Genomic DNA, 22,129 nt, shown 5'->3' with positions numbered 1-22,129 from the left:
TGGCACACCAGCTTTCCTTGCTAGGCCAGGTTTTCCCCCCTCTGCTGCCCCTCTGGCTCTATTCCAGCCCATTGGACTACCACACCTGCCCAGGCTTCAGACACCCTAGATGCTTACACAGCACCCAGGTTGTTTCATGAACCCTGGCGTTCACACGTGGCCAGCTGCTTTTAGAGGCTTTTCCATGCTGTGGCAGCACAGGAGCAGGGTCCAGGCTCCAGCACCCATCTAGGGACTCAACCAGGGCACCATGCAAAAAGAACAACCATGACAGAATTCCATCCCAGCACTTCCACCCCTCCTGGTTCACACAAACCATTCCTGAGACCCTGGTTCACACAAACCATTCCTGAGACCCTGGTTGAGACAAACCATTCCTGGGACCTTGGTTCACACAAACCATTCCTGGGACCTTGGTTCATACAAACCATTCCTGAGACCCTGGTTTGCACAAACCAATCCTGTCTCAAGATCACTTCCCACCGGAGATGGATCTGCCTGGACCCCCTGGGATGGGACTGATGCTTCCCAGCATCGATCCCAGCAGATGGAGAACATCCCTTTACTGCAACATCGGGGTTAGTCTCTTCTACCAGGCACCAAGCACAAGAACAAGAGGACACAGTCTCAAGCTGTGCCAGGGGAAGTTTAGGCTAGAGGTGAGGAGAAATTTCTTCCTAGAAAGAGAGATTGGCCACTGGGATGTGCTGCCCAGGGAGGTGGTGGAGTCCCCATCCCTGGAGGTGTCCAGGAGGGGATTGGATGTGGCACTTGGAGCCATGGTTTAGTTGTCAGTGGGTGTTGGGTGACAGCTTGGACTTGATGATCTCTGAGGTCTTTTCCAACCTTATTGATTCTGTGATTGTACAACAGGGAAGCACAGCCAAGGGGGTCGGGGAAACCAAAACCGATTGCAGCTCAGCAGGAGAAGGCTTTGGGGCTTTACCTGGTGATGATGGCGAGGTGGGGAGGGCTCATGCAGGCTCCCATGAAGAGCACCACGTTTTCATGGCGGGTCTGCCTGTAGGCCATCACCTCCCTCTTGAAGGCCTTCAGCTGGTCCTCGTTGTCGCGCTCGATGTCGATGAGGCGGATGGCCACCTCCCCGTGCCAGCGGCCGTGGAAGACCTGCCCGAAGCGGCCCTTGCCGATGAGCTCCCCGATCTCCAGCTGCTCGAAGGGGATGTCCCACTCCTGCAGGAAGATGCTGGTCTGGCTGGCCTTGCGCGGGAAGTTGCGAGCGGAGAGCAGAGAGAGGTTCATCTCCTCGAAGTCGTCCTCCGACTCCTGAGCCTCCTCGGGGCCCTCCTCGTTCTGGAGGAGAGGGGGGAAAGGAAACAAGAGGGTGAAAAAAAGGAAGGAAAAAAGAGGGTGAAAAAAGGGAAGGAAAAAAGAGGGTGAAAGAAAGGAAGGAAAAAAAGAGGGTGAAAAAAAGGAAGGAAAAAAGAGGGTGAAAGAAAGGAAGGAAAAAAAGAGGGTGAAAAAAAGGAAGGAAAAAAGAGGGTGAAAAAATAAATAAGAGGGTAAAAAAATGAAATAAAAAAGAGGGTGAAGAAAGAAAAAAGGGGGAAAAAGGAAGGAAAAAAGGGGGGGGAAAGGAAGGAAAAAAGGGGGGGAAAGGAAGGAAAAAAGAGGGTGGGAAAAAAGAAGGAAAAAAGGGTGAAAAAAAGAAGAAAGAAAAAAAGAGGGTGAAAAAAAGGAAGGAAAAAAGAGGGTGAAAAAAGAAATAAAAAAGAAGGTAAAAAAGAAATAAAAAAGAAGGTAAAAAAGAAATAAAAAAGAGGGGGGAAAAGGAAGGAAAAAAGAGGGGGGAAAAGGAAGGAAAAAAGAGGGGGGAAAAGGAAGGAAAAAAGAGGGGGGGAAAGGAAGGAAAAAAGAGGGGGGGAAAGGAAGGAAAAAAGAGGGGGGGAAAGGAAGGAAAAAAGAGGGGGGGAAAGGAAGGAAAAAAGAGGGGGGAAAAAGGAAGGAAAAAAGAGGGGGGAAAAAGGAAGGAAAAAAGAGGGGGGAAAAGGAAGGAAAAAAGAGGGGGCGGAAGGAAGGAAAAAAGAGGGGGGGGAAGGAAGGAAGGAAAAAAGAGGGGGGGAAGGAAGGAAGGAAAAAAGAGGGGGAGAAGGAAGGAAGGAAAAAAGAGGGGGGGAAGGAAGGAAAAAAGAGGGGGGGAAGGAAGGAAAAAAGAGGGGGGGAAGGAAGGAAAAAAGAGGGGGGGAAGGAAGGAAAAAAGAGGGGGGGAAGGAAGGAAAAAAGAGGGGGGGAAGGAAGGAAAAAAGAGGGGGGGAAGGAAGGAAAAAAGAGGGGGGGAAGGAAGGAAAAAAGAGGGGGGGAAGGAAGGAAAAAAGAGGGGGGGAAGGAAGGAAAAAAGAGGGGGGGAAGGAAGGAAAAAAGAGGGGGGGAAGGAAGGAAAAAAGAGGGGGGGAAGGAAGGAAAAAAGAGGGGGGGAAGGAAGGAAAAAAGAGGGGGGGAAGGAAGGAAAAAAGAGGGGGGAAGGAAATAGAAGAGAGGGTGAAAAAATAAAGAAAAAGGAGGGTTAAAAAAAAGAAAGACAAAAAGAGGGTAAAAAAAGAAAGAAGAGGGTGAAAAAGAAGAAAGAAAAAAGGGGGGGAGAAAGAGAAAAGGGAGGGGGAAGAAAGAGAAAAAGAGGGTGAAAGAAGAAAGAAAAAAGAGAAGAAAGAAAAAAGAGAAGAAAGAAAAAAGTGGGGGGAAAAGACAAAAACAGGGTGGAAAAAAGAAGTAAAAACTTAGGGTGGGGTAAAAAAAGAAAAAGCAGGGTGAAAGAAAAAAATACAGGGTGGGGAAAAAGAAAAAAAAAACAGATTGAAAAATAAAGAGAAAACAGGGTGGGGGGAAAAGGAATGAAAAAAAAAGGGTGGAGAAAAAAGGAAAGAAAAAACAGGGTGGAAAAAACTCTCTTGAGCAGGGGCTGCTGTGCCAGGACAAGAGGGGATGGTTTGATACTAAAAGAGGGAGATTCAGGGTGGGGAGAAGGGAGAAATGTTTGAACTGAGGGTGGGCAGAGCCTGTGCCAGGCTGGCCATCAGGGAGGTGGGAGATGCCCCCTGCCTGGCACTATTCTGGGTCAGCTTCTCTGGGGCTCTGAGCAACCTGCTTTAGTTGACTCATAGGATCACAGAATTGCTTCAGCTGGGAAAGACCTTTAAGATCATTGACTCCAACCATTAACTAACTGTCAAGTCTGGTGCAGCTGCCTGGAGGTGCTCAGGGAACGTGGGGATGTGGCACTCGGTGACACGTTTTAATGGTCACAGTGGTGTTGGGTTAATGGTTGGACCTGATGCTGTTGAAGCTCCTTTCCTACCAAATCAATTCTCTGATTCTATGACTCTGTGTCCCTGCTGCCTGCAGGGAGGTAGAATCCAATGGCTTTTAAAGGCCCTTTCCAACCCACACCAGTCAGTGAGTCTAAGAAACCAGGCAGGTACCTTCCAGGTGGGCAGCTGTGTTTCATGCAACCCAGATGATGCCAGGGTTGAGTGTGAGAGCATGATACCCCCAGAGCATGGGCTGCTTCTGTCTGAAAGCAGCATTTCACCCTAGCCTGGCCAAGCTGGGTCAGGAACTGGCTGGAGGGCTGAGCCCAGAGAGTGGTGGTGAATGGTGCCACATCCAGCTGGCAGCCAGGCACCAGTGGCGTCCCCCAGGGATCAGTGCTGGGCCCCATCCTGATCAATATCTTTACTGATGATCTGGAGGAGGGGATTGAGTCCACAATCAGTAAATTTGCAGATGACACCAAGCTGGGGGCAGGAGTTGATCTGTTAGAGGGTAGGAGAGCTCTGCAGAGGGATCTTGCCAGGCTGGACACGTGGGCAGAGTCCAACAGGATGGCATTCAAGAAGTCCAAGTGCCAGGTGCTGCACTTTGGCCACAGCAACCCCAGGCAGTGCTACAGGCTGGGGTCAGAGTGGCTGAGAGCAGCCAGGCAGAGAGGGACCTGGGGGTACTGGTGGACAGCAGCTGAACATGAGCCAGCAGTGTGCCCAGGTGGCCAAGAAGGCCAATGGCATCCTGGCCTGCATCAGGAACAGTGTGGCCAGCAGAAGCAGGGAAGTCATTCTGCCCTGGGATCAGCACTGGTTAGGCCACACTTTTCCAACCTGGTTTATTCTATTCTATTCTATCAGTTCTGGGCCCCTCAGTTTAAGAAGGACATTGAGAGACTTGAAGGTGTCCAGAGAAGGGCAACAAAGCTGGGGAGAGGCCTTCAGCACAGCCCTGTGAGGAGAGGCTGAGGGAGCTGGGGTTGCTTAGCCTGCAGAAGAGGAGGCTCAGGGGAGACCTTCTTGCTCTCTACAACTCCCTGAAGGGAGGCTGTACTCAGGAGGGGGTTGGTCTCTTCTCCCAGGCAAGAAGCACCAGAACAAGAGGACACAGTCTCAAGCTGTGCCAGGGGAGGTTTAGGCTGGAGGTGAGGAGAAAGTTCCTCCCAGCAAGAGAGATTGGCCACTGGAATGTGCTGCCCAGGGAGGTGGTGGAGTCCCCATCCCTGGAGGTGTTCAAGAGGGGATTGGATGTGGCACTTGGAGCCATGGTTTAGTTGTCAGGAGGTGCTGGGTGCTAGGTTGGACTTGATGATCTCTGAGGTCTTTTCCAGCCTTATTGATTCTGTGATTCTAAGCTGCTCTCTGCTAGCACCAACTGCTCCCAGCCTGCTACCTTCTGGGTATCCTGCCCCCAGCCCCCCAGGACAGCTCTGAACTCTCCCTTCATGCCCTGAATAAGCTTTCCACAGGACTTCCAACACCCCTGAAAAGCTGCATCCCACATCCTCCCCCTCCCACCATGTGTTTAAGTCACCTCAGCAAAGCTCATTGAATTCTAAACGGGAGGGGGGGAGGGACATGGAGCCCCTGGGGGTTCCCTCTTGGTGGGGTGGGGACACGGCTGCCTGGGCAGACCCCGGGGCTGGCTGTTAATTCAATTAGCAGTAATTTCACTGCACAGGTGTTCAATGGCTCTGGTCCCCGTGAAATGTGCCCCAGGGTGGAGATAAGCTGCAGGGCCATTAAGCACAGGAGCCAGGCTGAACGTCTCACCTCCGAGGTGGGCTCCACTTCAATTTGAAGCAATGGGTTTCCTTCCAGGCTGTTGAAAGAATTATTGAGTTACCAGCAGGTCACAAACACTTGTGCACCTCGAGTCCTGCTTCCCACACCATCACTCTGCACCAGAGCTAAAGGGATCAGGGGGAGAAGCACCAGGCTGGCAGCTAAGCTGGGAGAGCAATCCCTTTCCCCCCTTCTCCCCAGCATCCTGGCCACAGCCACCCCGAAGGACAGCCCTGGGGGTGCTCACAGAGGAGAAGGGAAGAGCAATATCAATTCTTGCATTCATTAACGTTTGAGGTGGGAAGTTCCAGGCTGGATTTGGGGATGTGGGGAGCACACAGCCAGCTCTCAAGTGCACAGTGTGCAGGATGCAGCACTGCCGTGTCCTGGGAGGTGTCAGCCTGGCCAGCCTGGGCTGAGGGACAGATTTACACCCTCCCAGCTTTTGAACCTCTCCAGGCATTGCTGGAGCACACACTCACTCGTGTGGCATTCCAGAGGAGGGCAAGGAGGCTGGGGAGGGGTCTGGAGCACAGCCCTGGGAGGAGAGGCTGAGGGAGCTGGGGTTGCTTAGCCTGCAGAAGAGGAGGCTCAGGGGAGACCTTCTTGCTCTCTACAGCTCCCTGAAGGGAGGTTGTAGCCAGAACGGGGTTGGTCTCTTCTCCCAGGCAAGAAGCACCAGAACAAGAGGACACAGTCTCAAGCTGTGCCAGGGGAGGTTCAGGCTGGAGGTGAGGAGAAAGTTCTTCATAGCAAGAGAGATTGGCCACTGGAATGTGCTGCCCAGGGAGGTGGTGGAGTCCCCATCCCTGGTGGTGTTCAAGAGGGGATTGGATGTGGCACTTGGAGCCATGGTTTAGTTGTCAGGAGGTGTTGAGTGACAGCTTGGACTTGATGATCCCTGAGGTCTTTTCCAGCCTTATTGATTCTATCACTCTGAGGTGGTTTCCAAGATCAGAGTTGCCCTTCCCAGGGAACACCAACCAGCATGGGGCTGATGAGCAACCAGGAGAGAAGAACATGGGGGGGTTAAATCCTTGACAAGTGGGGATTTTAAAGGCAGCACCCAAACCTGTCTGCTTGCCAGATCCCTGGGCCAGGAACTTCTCCACTTAAACCTCCCCTGATCAGGGTCTTCCTGCACCCAACAGTGAAGAGGGAATTAGGGAGATTCCATGGGGAGGAGCAGCTGGAGCAGCTCCAGTGCTTTCAAGCAGAATATAAATACATTCTAAATCATTATTATCATTAACCTAATTAACAGCATCCCTTCCTAGAGGCAGCAAGGCTCACAGGAGAGATTCCCAAGCTGCTTGAACATCCTGTGCTTCATATCCTCTTCCTACCCAGTGATTGTGAGCTTCCTATCCCCATCCCACCCAGTGGTCCTGGGCTTCCTATCCCCATCCCACCCAGTGGTCCTGGGCTTCCTATCCCCTGCCCACCCAGTGCTCCTGGGCTTTGGTGTCTCAGGGCTTTGCTCTTGGATTGAAAGTCTCTTTCTTTTCCCTGGTGGTGAAGTGCTGGGTGGGTGCATTGCTGTGGTTAGAAACCAATCCCCTGCCCTCTCCTCCTCACATTTCTCCTCCCCAGGACACAAGCCAGAGCTATGAGCTGGGTTAAGGCAGCCCAAGCACCTCAGCCACCCACCCCAAAGGGCAGCCCTAAGCCCCAAGCTGGTGCTGCAAGGTCAGGGGAGCACCCATGGGTGCTCAGAGGGATGCACTGCTCTGGAGGGGAAAGGAAGGCAAGTCAGGAGGAAGAGGAGGAGGAGGAGGAAGAACTTACATGGGGTTGGAGTTGACAGGGTGGAGGATCACCTGTGGGGCTCGGGTTGGTGTCTCAGGCACCACATCTGGGGAGAAGAGAGTGGAGAGAGTCAGCTGGGAGGCACCAGGAGCCCTTTCCAGTGCTGGAAACACCCACAAGAGCCAAGTCCCACCAAACCCCTCCCTCTGTCCCCAGCTCCCCTCCAGTTACACCCTTAGCTACACAGCTGGGGCCAGCCCTGCAGCATCTTCAGAGCCCTGCACCACCAGAGGTGCTCTGGGGGGCAAATCCCAGCCCAGAACAACATCCAGGGTCAGGAGAGCCAGCTGAGATCTCCTCCCAAAAGGAGAAGACTTTGGAAGAGACTCACCTGGGAAAATGAACTGCTGCTTGTACTTGTAGTAATGAGAAGCTGGAAAAGAGAAGAGAGGGTCAAGCACTGACCTCCAGATCCAGATGCTGGAGAGACCCCAACCCATGCCAGTCCCAGATCTGGGTGTCCCCCCACCCCACTGCATCACCCAACCTCTTCCACCTCCATCTCTCCAGAGGATGCCATCCCCAATGGGTGCCCAAAAGCTCAGACCTTAGCCCTCTAACTACCTGCCTGGATTAGAACTGATTATTTTTGCCACCCTCAGCTGCTGCTCTGTACCACAGAGAGGGTCTTGATGTCATCTACAAAGTCATTGGTGGGATTTGGACACCTTGCTGCCAGCAAAAGCCCTCAGGGTTTGAGTGCTTGGCTCCCAAGCAGCCTTTGGGAAACAGACTCTGAGCTGCTGCCCATTTCTGCCCCATGCAGCACATCCAACTCTGCCTTTTTGCCATGCTTTGGAGAATTGTCCTGCCTGGGCTCTCTTCCTGCCTCCAGGCCCACTGAAGGAAGTCAGTGGTTGTCTGCAGCCCCAGGAGAGCCCTGCAGAAGGGCTCAGGGTGCTTCTCCTTAAGCTTCAAGACCTCAAGCAGTGTCCCTCAGTGTCTCCTCTCCAGCTTTGAGAGCCTGCAGAGTGACCTCACCTCTGCAGCAGGACCTGAGCACCCCTGAGCTGAGATCAAAGGAGACTCAAAGGCAATTCTGGCAGGAAAAGGTCACCATGTGGCACTGGCCAAGCTCAAGTCCTCATCCCCAAGATGACCATCTTGATGAGGTGACCTTCCCCCATGGGAAGATGAAAGCACACTAAGCCCTGCTCTGTCAGGCCAGCTCCTCTTCAGGCATGAAAGCAGGGAGCAGCCAGGGTCTGATCCTGCCCTGGCTCCATCACAGCCAGGCAAAGCTTCCAGGGGCTCTCTGTGCTGGCATCAACAGCACCTCCAGGTCCCCAGGAGGGGCAGTGGTCAGTGCTGCTGCCCACTTCAGGGCATTACTTTTGTGATTCCTTCTTCAAACAACATGAAATAACTTCTCTGATGACCTGCAGGGAGGGCTCTTCTCTGCATGATGGGGTCTCCAAACACTGAACCCTCTGTCCCTTCCCCACCCAGAGCCAGGCAGGGTCCAGGGCTTGCCCAACAAGTGGTTTGGAGATGCTCTTCACTGTGAGCTTGGCTGAATTGCTGTTGAGACAACAGGATGCTTCAGCTCTGGCTGGACCACCAGCAGCATGGTTGTGGCAGCAAGGTGCCCTCAGGTTGGCAGCCACCCTGGTTCCTGTGCTCCTTGGTGACTCAAAGGTGAAATCCCAGCCTGGGAGTGGGAAATGGAGCTGAGTCCCTCCTTGGCAAGAACCTTGGGCTTCTCAGTGCTTCCTCAGCTCTTCCACCATCTTCCTCATGCCCCTTCAGCATCCTGGGCACTCCAGAAAGTGAGACTTGTACCTGGTCAAGGCACACCAGGACCTGTGTGGTTTGGCTGGTGGTCTCTTGGGTGCTTCCCAGCACACCAGGACCTGTGTGGTTTGGCTGGTGGTCTCTTGGGTGCTTCCCAGCTTTTGGCAATGTTTGTTGTCATGCTGATGGATCCTGCCAGTCAAATCCCCACTCATCTCCCTCCTCCTCCTCCTCTCCAGCTGAAGGCTTGTCAAGATGGAAGGGAGGAGTCTCCACAGTGCAGCAGGATCAGCAGAGCATGGTGGTGCCATCTGCTTCCTCTGGAGATGCAATCCTGATCCTCCTTCCCACCAGAGCATTTCATTAACCCTGGGGATGGGGATGCAGGAGGGATCCCAGGTCCCAACAGAGGCTCAAGGCCACAGACCTGCTCCAGATCAACAGCCTTGGAAGAGCTGCAGTGCTCCAGCACCTCAGAGATGGGTCAAGGCTGTGGCTCCTTCTCCTCTCCCCTTGCCAGGCCCTTTTAGGGAGCAGCTGGAGATGCAGGTGAGGGATGAAGGACACTTTCAACTGAGCCATTTACCTCCAGGAAGGGACCTGCCCTGGAGCAGCAGCACTGCCTCAAGGCCAACCCAAAGGCAGCCACACTGGGACAGGCTTCAGCACATCCTCAGGCCAGAAGGAGCTTTTTTTAGCCACTTAATGTAACTCCTGTGTCCTGGCAGCCACTGTGACCAAACTGCCTCTTCCACCATCCCTCTAGAGCTGGGGTTCCAGCAGCAGATGTGTTCCAGGTACCCAGGCAAGCCTCATCAGACACAGCCAGCATCAGCTGCTCCCCACCAGCACCCCAAGCTTGCTGGAGGTCCATCACCCCAAAGACACAATGAAGCCAACCCAAGCTACCCTTGCAGCTGGGTAGGACCTTGTTGAGGAAATGCAGCAGGCATGGAGAGGTCAGGTCTGGAAAGCTTTTTGTAGCCTCAGGCACCAGCAGGTTGCCCACAGAGCTTGTGTGGCTCCATCCTTGGAGGTCTTCAGGACCAAACTGGATCAAGCCTCAAGCTCTGACCCTCCTTCAAGCAGGAGGTTTGACCAGAGGCTCCCAAGCTCCTTCCTGACCTGAATTATCCTGAACTCATCTTTGCTGCTCACTTCTGCTTCCAGCTTTTCCCCATCCAAGTATGAGCCCAGGAGGCAACAGCAGCACATCCAGGTCCCCACAAGGAGACTTTGCTGCCCTCTCTGAAGGTCACTCCTGTGGTTTCTACTTTAAACAACATCTCAACAGGCCTGAAAGGAGGTTTCTGCTCCAGAGGTGATGCATGACAGGGTCACCAAATGCTAGAGCTTCTGTCCCTCTCACCTAAACCCAGGCAGTGGGGGAGCTGACAGTACCTGGCAGGTTGAACTGCTCCTGGTGGGGCAGGGAGGGAGGTAAGGAGCTGACAGTACCTGGCAGGTTGAACTGCTCCTGGTGGGGCAGGGGGGGAGCTGACAGTACCTGGCAGGTTGAACTGCTCCTGGTGGGGCAGGGGGGGAGCTGACAGTACCTGGCAGGTTGAACTGCTCCTGGTGGGGCAGGGGGGGAGGTAAGGAGCTGACAGTACCTGGCAGGTTGAACTGCTCCTGGTGGGGCAGGGGGGGAGGTAAGGAGCTGACAGTACCTGGCAGGTTGAACTGCTCCTGGTGGGGCAGGGGGGGAGGTAAGGAGCTGACAGTACCTGGCAGGTTGAACTGCTTCTGCTGGCGTGGGCACTGCGGGGAGGGGTGCAGGGGGGACGGGGGCGTCGCGCTGGGTGGCAGAGGGGGGGCCGGCGAGGAGGGTGTGGAGGAGGTGGTGGAGGAAGGGTTGCTGCTGGAGTCTGGCTGGTAGGGCACTGGGATGTGGTCCTGTGGGACACAGGGATGGAAAGAAGAGAGGAGCAGGTTAGAGAAGCATTGACCAGTGCCCCACCAAGGTCTCTGGTACTCCCCAGCCTCAGAAAGCCATCGGCACCACCCCAAAACAACCACAGAGCAGAGCATCACACCAAGGACCTCCTAAGAGATTCAGGCTTAAACAACTGCAAGCAGGGGAGCATCACCTGGTAGCCAGCCCTTGCTGAGAGAGGATACCTCACCTGTGTCCAGCTATGGGACCCCAAACACAGAGGGACATGGACCTGCTAGAGCAGGTCCAAAGGAGGCCACAAAGGTGATCAGAGCTCTATGAAGCCAGGCTGAAAGAATTTGGGCTGTTCAGCCTGGAGCAGAGAAGGAACCCAGGGAGGCCTTAGAGCTGCATTTCAGTACCTGCAGGGGACCCTCCAGGGCACTCTGGGGAGGGACTGTTCAGAAGGGCCTGTGGGGATAGGACAAGGAGCAAGGGTTTGAAACTGGAGCAGGGGAGGTTTAGGTTGGACATCAGGAGGAAGTTCTGCACAGTGAGGCTGGGGAGACTCTGGAACAGGCTGCCCAGGGCTGTGCTGGAGGCTCCGTCCCTGGAGACATCCAAGCTCAGCCTGGCTGTGTCCCTGGGCAGCCTGCTCTGGCTGGAGCTGTCCCTGCTGCCTGCAGGGGGGTTGGACAGGATGCCCTTGGAGGCTCCCATCCAACCCAATGCAATCTGTGAATCTGAAGATGCTGAGGTCCAGCAGGACCTGTGGGTCATGCCAGGCACTGAGAAGTTTGGGGGTTGATGGCTTGTTCCCCATCTCACCAAGGGTTTCCTTTGCTTTGAGCACTTCCAGGCTGCAGAAGCCTCCCCCTGCACCACCTCCCGTGAGAAATTCTCTGAAGGCAACGAGCTCTAAATTTCATCTTTCTGAAGGCACCAGGCTTTAAATCTCATCAAGCAGAGCCCCAGGCTGGTTTTACTGCTGTCAGAGCAGGGCAGCAGTGAGGGAGGCAGGTGCACTGTCAGGTCTGGGCTGCCCAGCATCGACCACAATCAAATTCTGGGCTTGTTCTAATTGTGAGGATAAATCGGTTGTGTATGGCAGGCTCAGGTGGTGGCACAGGCACCAAACCAGCCCAAATTCAACTGAGACCTGCAGAACAAGAGGCCACAGTGGAGCAAAGCTGGTGGGACACAGGCTGTCCTCAAAGTGCTCATTCCATTTTGCTGGGGAAAGCCAAAGGAAGAGGGGCTGGCAGCTCTGCTGCTCCTGCCTCAGCACTGAGCTCGGCACCACTCTGCTCCTTCAACCAGCACCAGCCCATGGCATTGCTGCTTGAATTTAAGCCTCCAAGAAGGTTACCAGGCAGTTCCCACCCCACACACATCAGTGCCATAGTGGTGGATGTGCCTGGAGACCCATGGAGACACCTGCAAGACATGAGCCAGCAATGTGGACTTGCAGCCCAGAAGGTCAGCTGTGTCCTGAGCTGCATCAAAAGAAGCCTGGCCACTAGGTCAAGGGAGGGGATTCTGCCCCTCTGCTCTGCTGAGACCCCACCTGCAGCACTGCCTCCAGTTCTGGTGCCTCAAGCACAAGAAGGACCTGGACTTGATGGGAGTGGGTCCAGAGGAGACCACAAAGATGATCAGAGGGCTGGAAAACCTCTCCTAGGAGCCAGGATGGGAGAGTTGGGGCTGCAGAAGAGGAGGCTCCAGAGAGACCTTAGAGCAGCCTTCCAGTACAGGAGAGCTGGGGAGGATACAGGGGAGCTGGGGAGGATACAGGGGAGCTGGGGAGGATACAGGGGAGCTGGGGAGGATACAGGGGAGCTGGGGAGGGACTTTTGACAAGGGCTGGGAACGACAGGATGAGGAGCAGTGGATTGAAGATTGAGGAGGGCAGATTGAGACTGGAGAGTAGGAAGAAATTCTTTCCACTGAGGCTGGGGAGACACTGGCACAGGTTGCCCAGGGAGGCTGTGGCTGCCCCCTCCCTGCAGCTGTTCAAGGCCAGGCTGGATGAGGCCTTGAGCAGCCTGGGCTGGTGGGAGGTGTCCCTGCCCATGGCAGGGGGTTGGAACTGGATGATCTTTGAGGTGCCTTCCAAGCCAAACCACTCTCTGAGCCTGTGTTTCGTGGGGGTGGGGTGACTCAGGGGGTGGCAGGGCAGGGGCAGCAGCTCACCTTGTTGAGTTTGTTGGTCTTGGGCAGCGTCTGGCTGACGTGCAGGTCCGAGTACCGCGGCGGCTTCCGCAGGGGGTTGTTGATGTCGCAGGGCACTGACTCTGTCCGGACTAACCTCGCTGGAGGGAGAAGGGAGAGAGGGACAGAGGGGATGGAGAGGAAGGGGAGAGAGATAAAGAGACATCAAAGCTTTGAAGGAGCTCTCGGGGGTCAACCCTGAGCTTGCAAACCGCTCTTGAATCGCTCTCCAAAGCAATCCAGACGCCGCTCGGCTCCTGCCCCGGGACGGCAGCCAGCCTTTGGCCTAGCCCCTGCCCCAGGATACAGCCAAACCCCCCTGGGGTGTGGGGGGCTTAAAGACCCTCATGCTGGGAAGAAAGCTGCATCTCTCCTCCTGCTGAGCAGCTGCAGTTCAGGGAGGCTCGGCAGCCACCGCGGCCACCCCACGAGCTGGGGGGGTCAGGCAGCAGCAGGCACCATCCTCTCGTCCTCTTCCTCACTGCAGAGTTTCAAGGCAGGGGGAAGGAGCTGGCTCAGGGCAGCCTGCTCTTGGAGGAGAGCTTTTTGCAGGGGAACTAAAAGCAAAAGACCAGCCTGCAGCCTGGGGGACCTGAGAACAAGCTGGCTGCAGGGGAAAACATAGAGGAGGCTGGGGGGAGGTAGGGAGGGTGGAGGCTGTTTCATTGATGCTGAGGCCACCCCAGAGCTAAAGCACACAGCAGGCAGCCCCAGCTCTTGCAGCACTGTAGATCACAGCCACAACCCCCAGTTTCTGCCCATCTCAGGAGCCTACTAGCCCCTGGCAGTGTGAGACTCTTGCTTTCCCTGCCTCCTGGTCAGCATCTGTAGCAGCTCAGAGCATGTCAGGGGTGGTTCTTCGACCCTCTTCTACCCCAGCTTGCTGCAAGCAAGGGTATGAGGGCCAGAGCAGAGGCTGCAGAGTTGCCTCCCTCCAAGCTACAGATCCTCACTCGTCTGGCAAGGTGCCACCAACACAATGCCTTCCCCCACGATGCAACCCACGAGCGTGCTTTTGGTGGCATTTAACACAGAGCAACGGCCTTAAGAGCTTAAAAGTCAAGGCAAAGGGGCCTGGAAGCCTTTCCCTTAGGCGGTCTCAGTCCTCTGGCCGTCGGGGAGCGCTCAGCCAAAATCTGGAAGAAAAGAGGTGGGAAGCGCCGCCTGTTGTCCTGCTGCAGACTCCTCCCTCCTCTGTGGATATTTTAGGCTGGGTCAGAGCAGGGCAAAGCAGCTCCAAAAGCACCACGAGCATCCGCAGGAGCACGGCCACGGCCCCACGGGCAAGGGGGACACCCCCCATGCGCCCACAACAGCGCCGTGGGACAGCGTTGTGGTTGGAGGGTTGTTTGGTTTTGGTTTTGGGGGGGTGGGGGAGAGGGGAAGGAGGGGGTCCCGCACGGCTGCCCTAAGCTCTCGACGGTAGCAAAAGGCTCAAACCTGTTGCGACTTACCCCGGGCGGTGGGGAATCTGAAAAGAAAAGGAGGCGGGGGAAGGGTGGGTGGAAGTGGTTTGCAATGCAAATCTGCCTCGCCCCGCACGGCTCGTCTCCCTACAAGCGGAGAAAAACGGTGGGTAAAGTTTTCACCGAGCTCCCAAAGCGCTTCGGGAGCCTCCAGCCCACCCACCGGCAGCGAGCGTCGGGGCTCCCGAACCGCCCCGGGGGGCTTCGGAAAGTTTTACCTGCTGGCAACATCCCACGGAGGCAGAAGGGGGAAGGAAGGTCCTTACCTCCGCGGTGGATGATCAGCAGGTGACACGGAGGGGCCTCTTTGGTGCATTTGTTGTGGCACTTGAGCCTGGCAGGGAAGAGACAAAAGGGTGTGAGAAGCAGAGGGGAGGGGGGAGCAATCCTGGCGTGGCCAGAGGCATGCAGCTAGGAAGCAGCAAAGACCTGAAGGAGCAGGTCCAGAGGAGGCCACCAAGAGGATCAGAGGGCTGCAGCACCTCTCCTACAAAGACAGACTGAAAGAATTCAGCCTGGAGAAGAGAAGGCTCCAGGGAGACCTCAGAGCTGCCTTTCAACATCTGAAGGGGACCTAGAGGAAGGCTGGGGAGGGGGTGTTCAGAAGGGCCTGTGGTCAGTGGTTTGAAACCAGAGCAGGGGAGGCTTAGGTTGGACAGAGGAGGAAGTTCTGCATGAGGAGAGTGGTGAAACACTGGAACAGGTTGCCCAGGATGGACAAACCCTCCCACATCCCTGTGGGCCTGCTCTTTCTCTGCCATGGACAAATCCTCCTGCACCCCTGCAGTCTTACTCTTCCTCTGCCAAGGACAAACCTTCCTACATCCCTGTGGTACTGCTGGGGCATCAGGATGGGCTGGCTAGGAGGACACAGGCTGGGAGGCTGTGTGTCCTTGGCAAACAGGAGCCTGGCTGGGTGCACCTGCCCCAAGAAATGGGCAGAAGAACCCCCAAAGCCTTTCTCTGCTGGCTGCAGGGCACCAGGGCAGCCAGCAGCCAGCTTGAGGATGCCCAAAATGGTCATTTCTACTGACCCACACTCAGGGCAAAGCCAATTCCCCAGACCACCATAGGAGAGGAGGGCCTACCCTATGGGGACAGGCTGGGAGAGTTTGGGGCTGTTCAGCCTGAAGAAGAGAAGGCTCCAGGGAGACCTTAGAGCAGTCTTCCAGGACCTGAAGGGGGCTACAGGAAAGCTTGGAAGGGACTTTTTCCAAGGGCTTGTAGTGATAGGATGAGAGGCAATGGATTGAAACTGGAAGAGGACAGATTGAGACTGGAGATCTGGAAGAAATTCTTTCCACTGAGGCTGGGGAGACTCTGGCACAGGCTGCCCAGGGAGGCTGTGGCTGCCCCCTCCCTGCAGGTGCTCAAGGCCAGGCTGGATGAGGCCTTCAGCAACCTGGGCTGGTGGGAGATGTCCCTGCCCATGGCAGGGAGGCAGGAACTGGATGATCTCTGAGGTCCCTTCCAACCCAAAACCATCCTCTGAACCATCTATGAACCATCCAGAGCTAAGGCTGCTTTATCCTTAATTGAATTCCGGGGCAGCAGAGGGGAAGGAAGTGTCTGCCCTGGCCCTTGTTGGCTCCGGATGAATCCCTGCCATTGTGCCCTCCCCTCCTGCCTTTGTGAGCAAGGCATTTAGCAACAAAGAATGAGAGCATTTATGGCCACGTTGAATATTCTGCAGAGCTCTGCCCTGCTTTCACAGAGCTGCAGCAAGGGCTCCGTGGAGGGCTTCACCCCTGGGTCATGCATATAGGCATAAGCAGGCTCCCATCGCCCCACAACCTTTTTGTTCCTCCTTAATTAGGGATGGAAAGGAGTCCCTGGCTCCTGCTCTGCTGCAGAGCAGAGAGAGCCTCTGGGGAAACAGGGAATGAAAAAAAATAAAAGAGATCTTAAAAAATAAATAAATAAAACAACCAAGGGGAAAGATGGAAGGGGGGGAAGGGAAAAATAAACCCAAACCAAAGGCAGTGGCTGCAAGCCAGTGAGCTGGGTAATGAAAATCCAGGAGCTGCACGTGTTGCCTTTTATTGCAAAGCCATTCCTAGAGGGAAAGGAAGAGATTAACCTGGTGCTTGAGGACTGGAGGGCATGTGGGGGCTCCGTGGTTGGTTTACCTGCTCATTTCCCCCCTCCCCTCCCCAGTTTCTGGGAGCTTTGGTTGTTTTACTTACTCCTTCCCCCCACCCCCCCCAGTTCCTGGGGGCTGTTTGTTTCTGTCTCCTGCTCATTCCTCTCAGTTTCTGGGGGCTGTTTGTTTTACCTACTCATTCCCACCCCCTGTTTCTGGAGGTTGGTTGTTTTACTTTACCTGCTCATTTCCCCCCCCCCCCACACACACACTTTCTGGGAGCTGTTTGTTTCTTTTACTTGCTCAATCCCCTCAGTTTCTGGGGGTTGGTTGGTTGGTTCACCTACTCATTCCCCCCCCCCAGTTTCTGGGAGCTGGTTTTTCTTTTACCTTCTCATTCCCCCAGTTCCTGGGGGCTGTTTGCTTGTTTTACCTGCTCAATCCCCTCCAGTTCCTGGGGGCTGTTTGTTTCTGTCTCCTGCTCATTCCTCTCAGTTTCTGGGGGCTGTTTGTTTTACCTACTCATTCCCACCCCCCAGTTTCTGGAGGTTGGTGGTTTTATTTTACCTTCTCATTCCCTCTCAGTTTCTGGGAGCTGGTTTTTGTTTTACTTAATTATTCTCCCCCAGTTCCTGGGGGCTGTTTGTTTCTTTTACCTGCTACTTTCTCCCCCAGTTTCTGGAGGTTGTTTGTTTTACTTACTAATTTCCCCCCAGTTCCTGGGGGCTGTTTGTTTGTTTTACCCTCTCATTCCTCCAGTTTCTGGGGGCTGTTTGTTTGTTTTACCTTCTCATTCCTCCAGTTCCTGGGGGCTGTTTGCTTGTTTCACCTACTCATTCCCCCTCCAGTTCCTGGGGGCTGTTTGCTTGTTTCACCTACTCATTCCCCCTCCAGTTCCTGGGGGCTGTTTGCTTGTTTTACCTGCTCAATCCCCTCCAGTTCCTGGGGGCTGGTTTTTGTTTTACCTACTCATTCCCACCCCCCAGTTTCTGGAGGTTGGTGGTTTTATTTTACCTTCTCATTCCCTCTCAGTTTCTGGGAGCTGGTTTTTGTTTTACTTAATTATTCTCCCCCAGTTCCTGGGGGCTGTTTGTTTCTTTTACCTGTTACTTTCTCCCCCAGTTTCTGGGGGTTGTTTGTTTTACTTACTAATTTCCCCCCAGTTCCTGGGGGCTGTTTGTTTGTTTTACCTTCTCATTCCCCCTCCAGTTTCTGGGGGCTGTTTGCTTGTTTTACCTGCTCAATCCCCTCCAGTTCCTGGGGGCTGGGTTTTGTTTTACCTGCTCAATCCCCTCCAGTTCCTGGGAGCTGGGTTTTGTTTTACCTGCTCAATCCCCTCCAGTTCCTGGGAGCTGGGATTTGTTTTACCTGCTCAATCCCCTCCAGTTTCCAGGGGAAGCGGCACCAGGGCTGGGTGGTTACAGCAAATCCAGCAAACCTAATGCTTGGCATTCACCCAAACCTTCAGCACCCAGGGAATTTATTTACTCTCTTCTGAGTGACTACAGGCAGCAGGACCCACACAGAGCAGGAACATAGTGAGGGCAAGTCCCAGCATCCCTCCCCCTGCACAGGGACCATCCCTCAGCAGCTCCAGCAGGAGCAGAGCCTCCAGCTGCTGGAGCACTGGATGCAAAGGCAATCATGGCTTTAAAAATCACCAGCGTTAGAGAATATCCCTTCCAGCACCCCACAGTGCAGGGTAACCAGGGATTTCTGCTCCAGGTTTATATCCCAATGTGCTAACTCATCAGCATTTAATCAACCCCAGCACCGATGGTGATCACTTCACAGCTCCAGCTAACTCAGACTAGCAGCCTGACACCAGCACCCAGCCCCGGAAAAGGCAAGCCCTGCCTCCAGCAGCAGCTTCACTCAGTGCTGGTGGCTGTGTGATACTGGGCTCCACTGGACTGAAGGCAGCAGAAGTGGCCCCAGCCTTTCCTCACTCTCTTTTCCCTGTCCTGCCCAATTTTACAGCCCCCTCTCGGCTGCACTGCAGCTTAAATGTGGTTTGGGGTGGGTTGGTGCCAGAGCATGGCCAAGAAGCAGAGGCCACTGCAAGACATTTTTCTGCTGCAAAAACCGGAGGACAGAGCCCAGGACCGCGGGCAGAACCCATCCTGTGCCTGCAGCTACCCTGCACGCAGGCAATGCTCCCGTCAGAGCCGCTCTCCACCCACCTCCTGCAGGTAACTCCACCTCTAGCCCCACACCGTGGGCATCTGAAGCCAGGCCAGGGGTTGCAGCGAGCAAGGAAGCTGTCAGGATCTGACTCAGAGCTCTGGTGCAAGCAGAGCCAAGGTCTGGTGAGCAGCATCCTCCCCAAGGAGCCTGCTCCCAGCCCCACCATGCACACCCGACCTCAGCCTCACTTTGTGGGAAGCTTCCCCCAGTTTCACAGCTCATTAAAGCTTCCTGCAAGGATGAGCAGGTGAGAGGCTGCTTGGTCTCCCTGTGCCCAAGCTCCTGCTCAGCTCCACCAGCAAACCCTTCCATTTCCCCCACCCACCCCCCGCCTTGTAACATCAAGGAGCAACATGAACAGCTCCATACTTGCAGTTTTTGCACTTTAAGCCAAACAACATTCCTTTCCCACAGACAGTGCAGGTCTGGGACATCCAGTACTTGGTGGAAAACCTGTGGAGAGAGACATGGAGAGTGGCCAGGGGAAAAGATGAAGCTGCACCACCTCATCCGTGCTCCTCACAGGAACATCTGCCAAGCCATGCTTATCTCCCAAGCCCCAACTCACCCTTTCCTTGCTGCCCTCAAACACTGCTGCAGGTGCTGAGGCATCTTTCTAGGGATGCCAGAGGACAAACCTGAACCCTTTGATGGTTACACAGAAGGGCACAGCCCACTCCAAACTGCCCAGGATGAGCACCATCCACCAGCTTGCTACAGTTCTTCAGCTTTACCCATCCCAGCACCCCCCAAAACCCCCTCCCTGTCATGGGGACTTCACTTTCCAGCCCACCAGAGAAGTGGTCTCCCCACTGAGTAGCAGCACCAAGACTATCTGAAGTGTTTTTCCTTCCTGAGGTAGCTCTGGAAGGGCAATAATCCGGAGCTGGGGAATTTGCTGAAGGTCAGGGATAAGGGCACAGCTTTTATCGACAGGCACTCAAGCCTTATCTACAGCAGATCAGAACTGAAATGGAATTTAAATGGGCTTCTAGGAGAGGATGGGATAGCATCCTGGCCCAGAGCTGAAAAGGGAGGTGCTGATCCCCCAGCAAGAGGGGGGATTCACTCGGTGCTGCAGCATACCTGTGCTTGATGGAGTTTCCCAGGTCTCGGCGGGGGATCTGCGGGGACCAGCGAGGCACTGACAGAGTATCTGTGGGGGCAGAGAGGGAAAACCATCAGGGGGAACACCAAGGTGAGCACAGGGGCTCAGCTTTCTGGAGAGGGGAGCAAAGGATGCCCACAGAAAGCAAGGTTTGTTGGATATTGCCCTTTAGAGACAGCCTTGCTGGGTCTCCCTGTCTGCAAAGCAAGAACCTTTCTGCTTGTGGCTGTTGGCAGCTGGGGTCTCCCCCACCCAGCACCCAGAGGTGGGAGGTGATGCCCCATGGGTGCTGCACCCACCTGGGCACCAAAGAGGACTGCAAAGCTGTCAGAGCCATGTCCTGATGACTCAAGAAGGGGAAAATCAAGGCAAAACAGCAACTCCCTCATTTATTAAGAAGACATCAATGCAACTGAAGAGAGAGCCAAGTGTCAGCTGCTCAGAAGGCAACTGAGCTGGGATTGAAACAGCAGAACAGTGAAAAGCAGCCTCAGTGCTCTCCTTCTAGGGGAAAAGGAGGGAGAAAAGGGAACAGGACCTTGGCTCACTAAAGAAAATGAGATAAGTTCATCAGTGCTGGCTGCAGAAGGCAGGTAATTAACAACATGGCCATGCCAGTGCCACGGACTCACAACAAGAATGACAATGAGGTGCTGGAGCAGGTTCAGAGAAGGGCAATGAGGCCAGTGAGGAGGTTTTGAACACAGGTCCTATGAGGAGCAGCTGAGGGAACTGGAGTTGTTCAGCCTGGAGAAAAGGAGGCTGAGAGGAGACCTTCTGGCTCTCTACAGCTCCCTGTTGGGAGGCTGCAGTGAGGTAGGGGAACAAGTGTCAGGACAAGAGGAAACAGCCTCAGGTTGCCCCAGGGAAGGTCTAGGTTGGACTTGAGGAGCAATTTCTCTCCTGAAAGGGTTGCCAGGGCCTGGAATAGGCTGCCCAGGGTAGTGGTAGAGTCCCCATCTCTGGAGGTGTTTAAAAGACATTAGGATGAGTAGCTTAGGGATGTGGTCTAACAGTTGTGGAGATGTCAGGTTATGGTTGGATTTGATGACCTTAAGGTCTTTTCCAACCAGGCAATTCTATGATTCTGTGACTGCCCCTCCTGTCTCAGCAAGGGCAGAGACCTTCATCCTCCTCCTGCAGGCATGCACAAGTCATGGGAGAGGTCCTGCCCTGTGGGATGCTCAGCCCAGGAAGGGCATCGACTCTGGGGACTGGGGCACAGCATCAGTGTAAGTTTCACACACCCCCCCCTCCAACCTGGCACTCCTGGAAGAAAGGGAGCAGTCAGTCTTGATCTCAAACCCTCCCAAGGCTTCCTGCCTTAGGGGAGAGGAATCAAAGTCATTTTGTGTCTTAATTCCTTGTGTTACTCAGTGTAGGAAAAACCTACTTTCTGAACTTCAAAGAACCTCTGCCTCCTCCCAAGCACTGGACAGAGCACTCTGCTTTCCCAGCAGACATTTCTGCAGCTGCTGCACCCCTCTGCACACCAAACCCTGCAGACAGGGAGAAGGTTTGCACACACATCACCCCGGGGCAAATGCATTCGTGCAACCAAGTTACAGCCACGAAGTCCAGGCTAGGACCAACAAACCTAAGCACAAATCCTGGGTTTGGCTTTTGATTCTGCCGTGGGCTGAACACAGCCTCATCAACTCATTCATGTCATTAATTGTGGAAGGATGTGTGATGCACCCCGGCAGGGCTCTGGCTCTTGTCGTGCCAATCAACTCCTCATTCTTTTTTTAAAGTCAAATTCACAGCAGCAGAGGAAACTCATCAGGTGCAGAGATGGAGACACAGAATTAAGCAGGTGTGTGAATAGTCTGCTTCCACCCCCTAGCACCAGGGGAGGGTTAGGTTGGAGCTTAGGGAAAAAATTCTTTGCTGCAAGAGCGGTCAGGGATTGGCAGAGGCTGCCCAGGGAGGTGGTGGAGTCCCCAGCCCTGGAGGTGTTCAGGAAACCTGTGGCCATGGCGGGGTTGGGCTGAAGGTTGGGCTCGACGATCTTAGAGGTCTTTTCCAGCCTTAACGAGGCCGTGGTTCAAAGGCTGGGTTTTCAATCAGGGCTTCGAGAGGGTTCCCAGGACCGAGAGAGCAGCCCTGAGCTCGGAGCAAGCCGAGCCGTGGCGCGGAGCCGGGCGGCGGAGCTGGGCTGTTTGCTCAGCACACCAGAAAATCCCTCGGCAAACAGGCTCCCTGCCGGCTCCCTGCCTGCTCCCTGCCCTCGGGGAGAGCCTCTGTTTGCCTCCAGCTCCCGGTTTAATATCGCGGGCGGGCGGCGCTCCGCTTGCGCTCCCGCTCTGAAGGTTACATTTACATTGCCGCTGCCCGGGAAAAGCTTTGGGAGCGCCCCCGAACCCGGCCGGCTCCTGCACCTCCCACCAGCAGCTGCTCTGGATCCTTCCCTTTACTCCACCACTCCAGCCCCCATCACCCCTCCAGCACAGCCAGCAATTAAGACGCTGAAAGACAATAGAGTCGATCAAGGTAATTGCTGCCCCCAGGCCTGCATCTGCTCTTTGACACCAGACCAGCAGCTCGCCAAGATTTGTGAGCCAGGCTTCTCAGCAGCCCTTCAGACAACCC

The 22,129-nt window shown here is 54.8% G+C and overlaps 1 protein-coding gene across 1 annotated transcript in view; it reads right to left on the bottom strand.

Annotated features, from left to right (window-relative positions):
* Positions 1 to 22,129, bottom strand: part of KSR2 (kinase suppressor of ras 2) — an 88,476-nt gene that overhangs the window by 29,974 nt on the left and 36,373 nt on the right. Inside the window, exons 6-14 of the mRNA XM_054173076.1 lie at positions 19,516 to 19,585; positions 18,799 to 18,882; positions 14,426 to 14,493; positions 12,676 to 12,794; positions 10,334 to 10,502; positions 7,204 to 7,245; positions 6,852 to 6,918; positions 5,052 to 5,100; positions 947 to 1,314 (exon numbers count right to left, since the gene is read on the bottom strand). Of these exons, the coding sequence (XP_054029051.1) occupies positions 947 to 1,314; positions 5,052 to 5,100; positions 6,852 to 6,918; positions 7,204 to 7,245; positions 10,334 to 10,502; positions 12,676 to 12,794; positions 14,426 to 14,493; positions 18,799 to 18,882; positions 19,516 to 19,585 (1,036 nt within the window). The remainder of the gene's footprint in view (positions 1 to 946; positions 1,315 to 5,051; positions 5,101 to 6,851; positions 6,919 to 7,203; positions 7,246 to 10,333; positions 10,503 to 12,675; positions 12,795 to 14,425; positions 14,494 to 18,798; positions 18,883 to 19,515; positions 19,586 to 22,129) is intronic.

The sequence above is a fragment of the Dryobates pubescens genome, chromosome 25 (assembly GCF_014839835.1).
Source record: "Dryobates pubescens isolate bDryPub1 chromosome 25, bDryPub1.pri, whole genome shotgun sequence".
Taxonomy (NCBI): domain Eukaryota; kingdom Metazoa; phylum Chordata; class Aves; order Piciformes; family Picidae; genus Dryobates; species Dryobates pubescens.
Note: the sequence above shows the minus strand (reverse complement) of the source record. Positions and strands in the feature narration are given on the sequence as shown.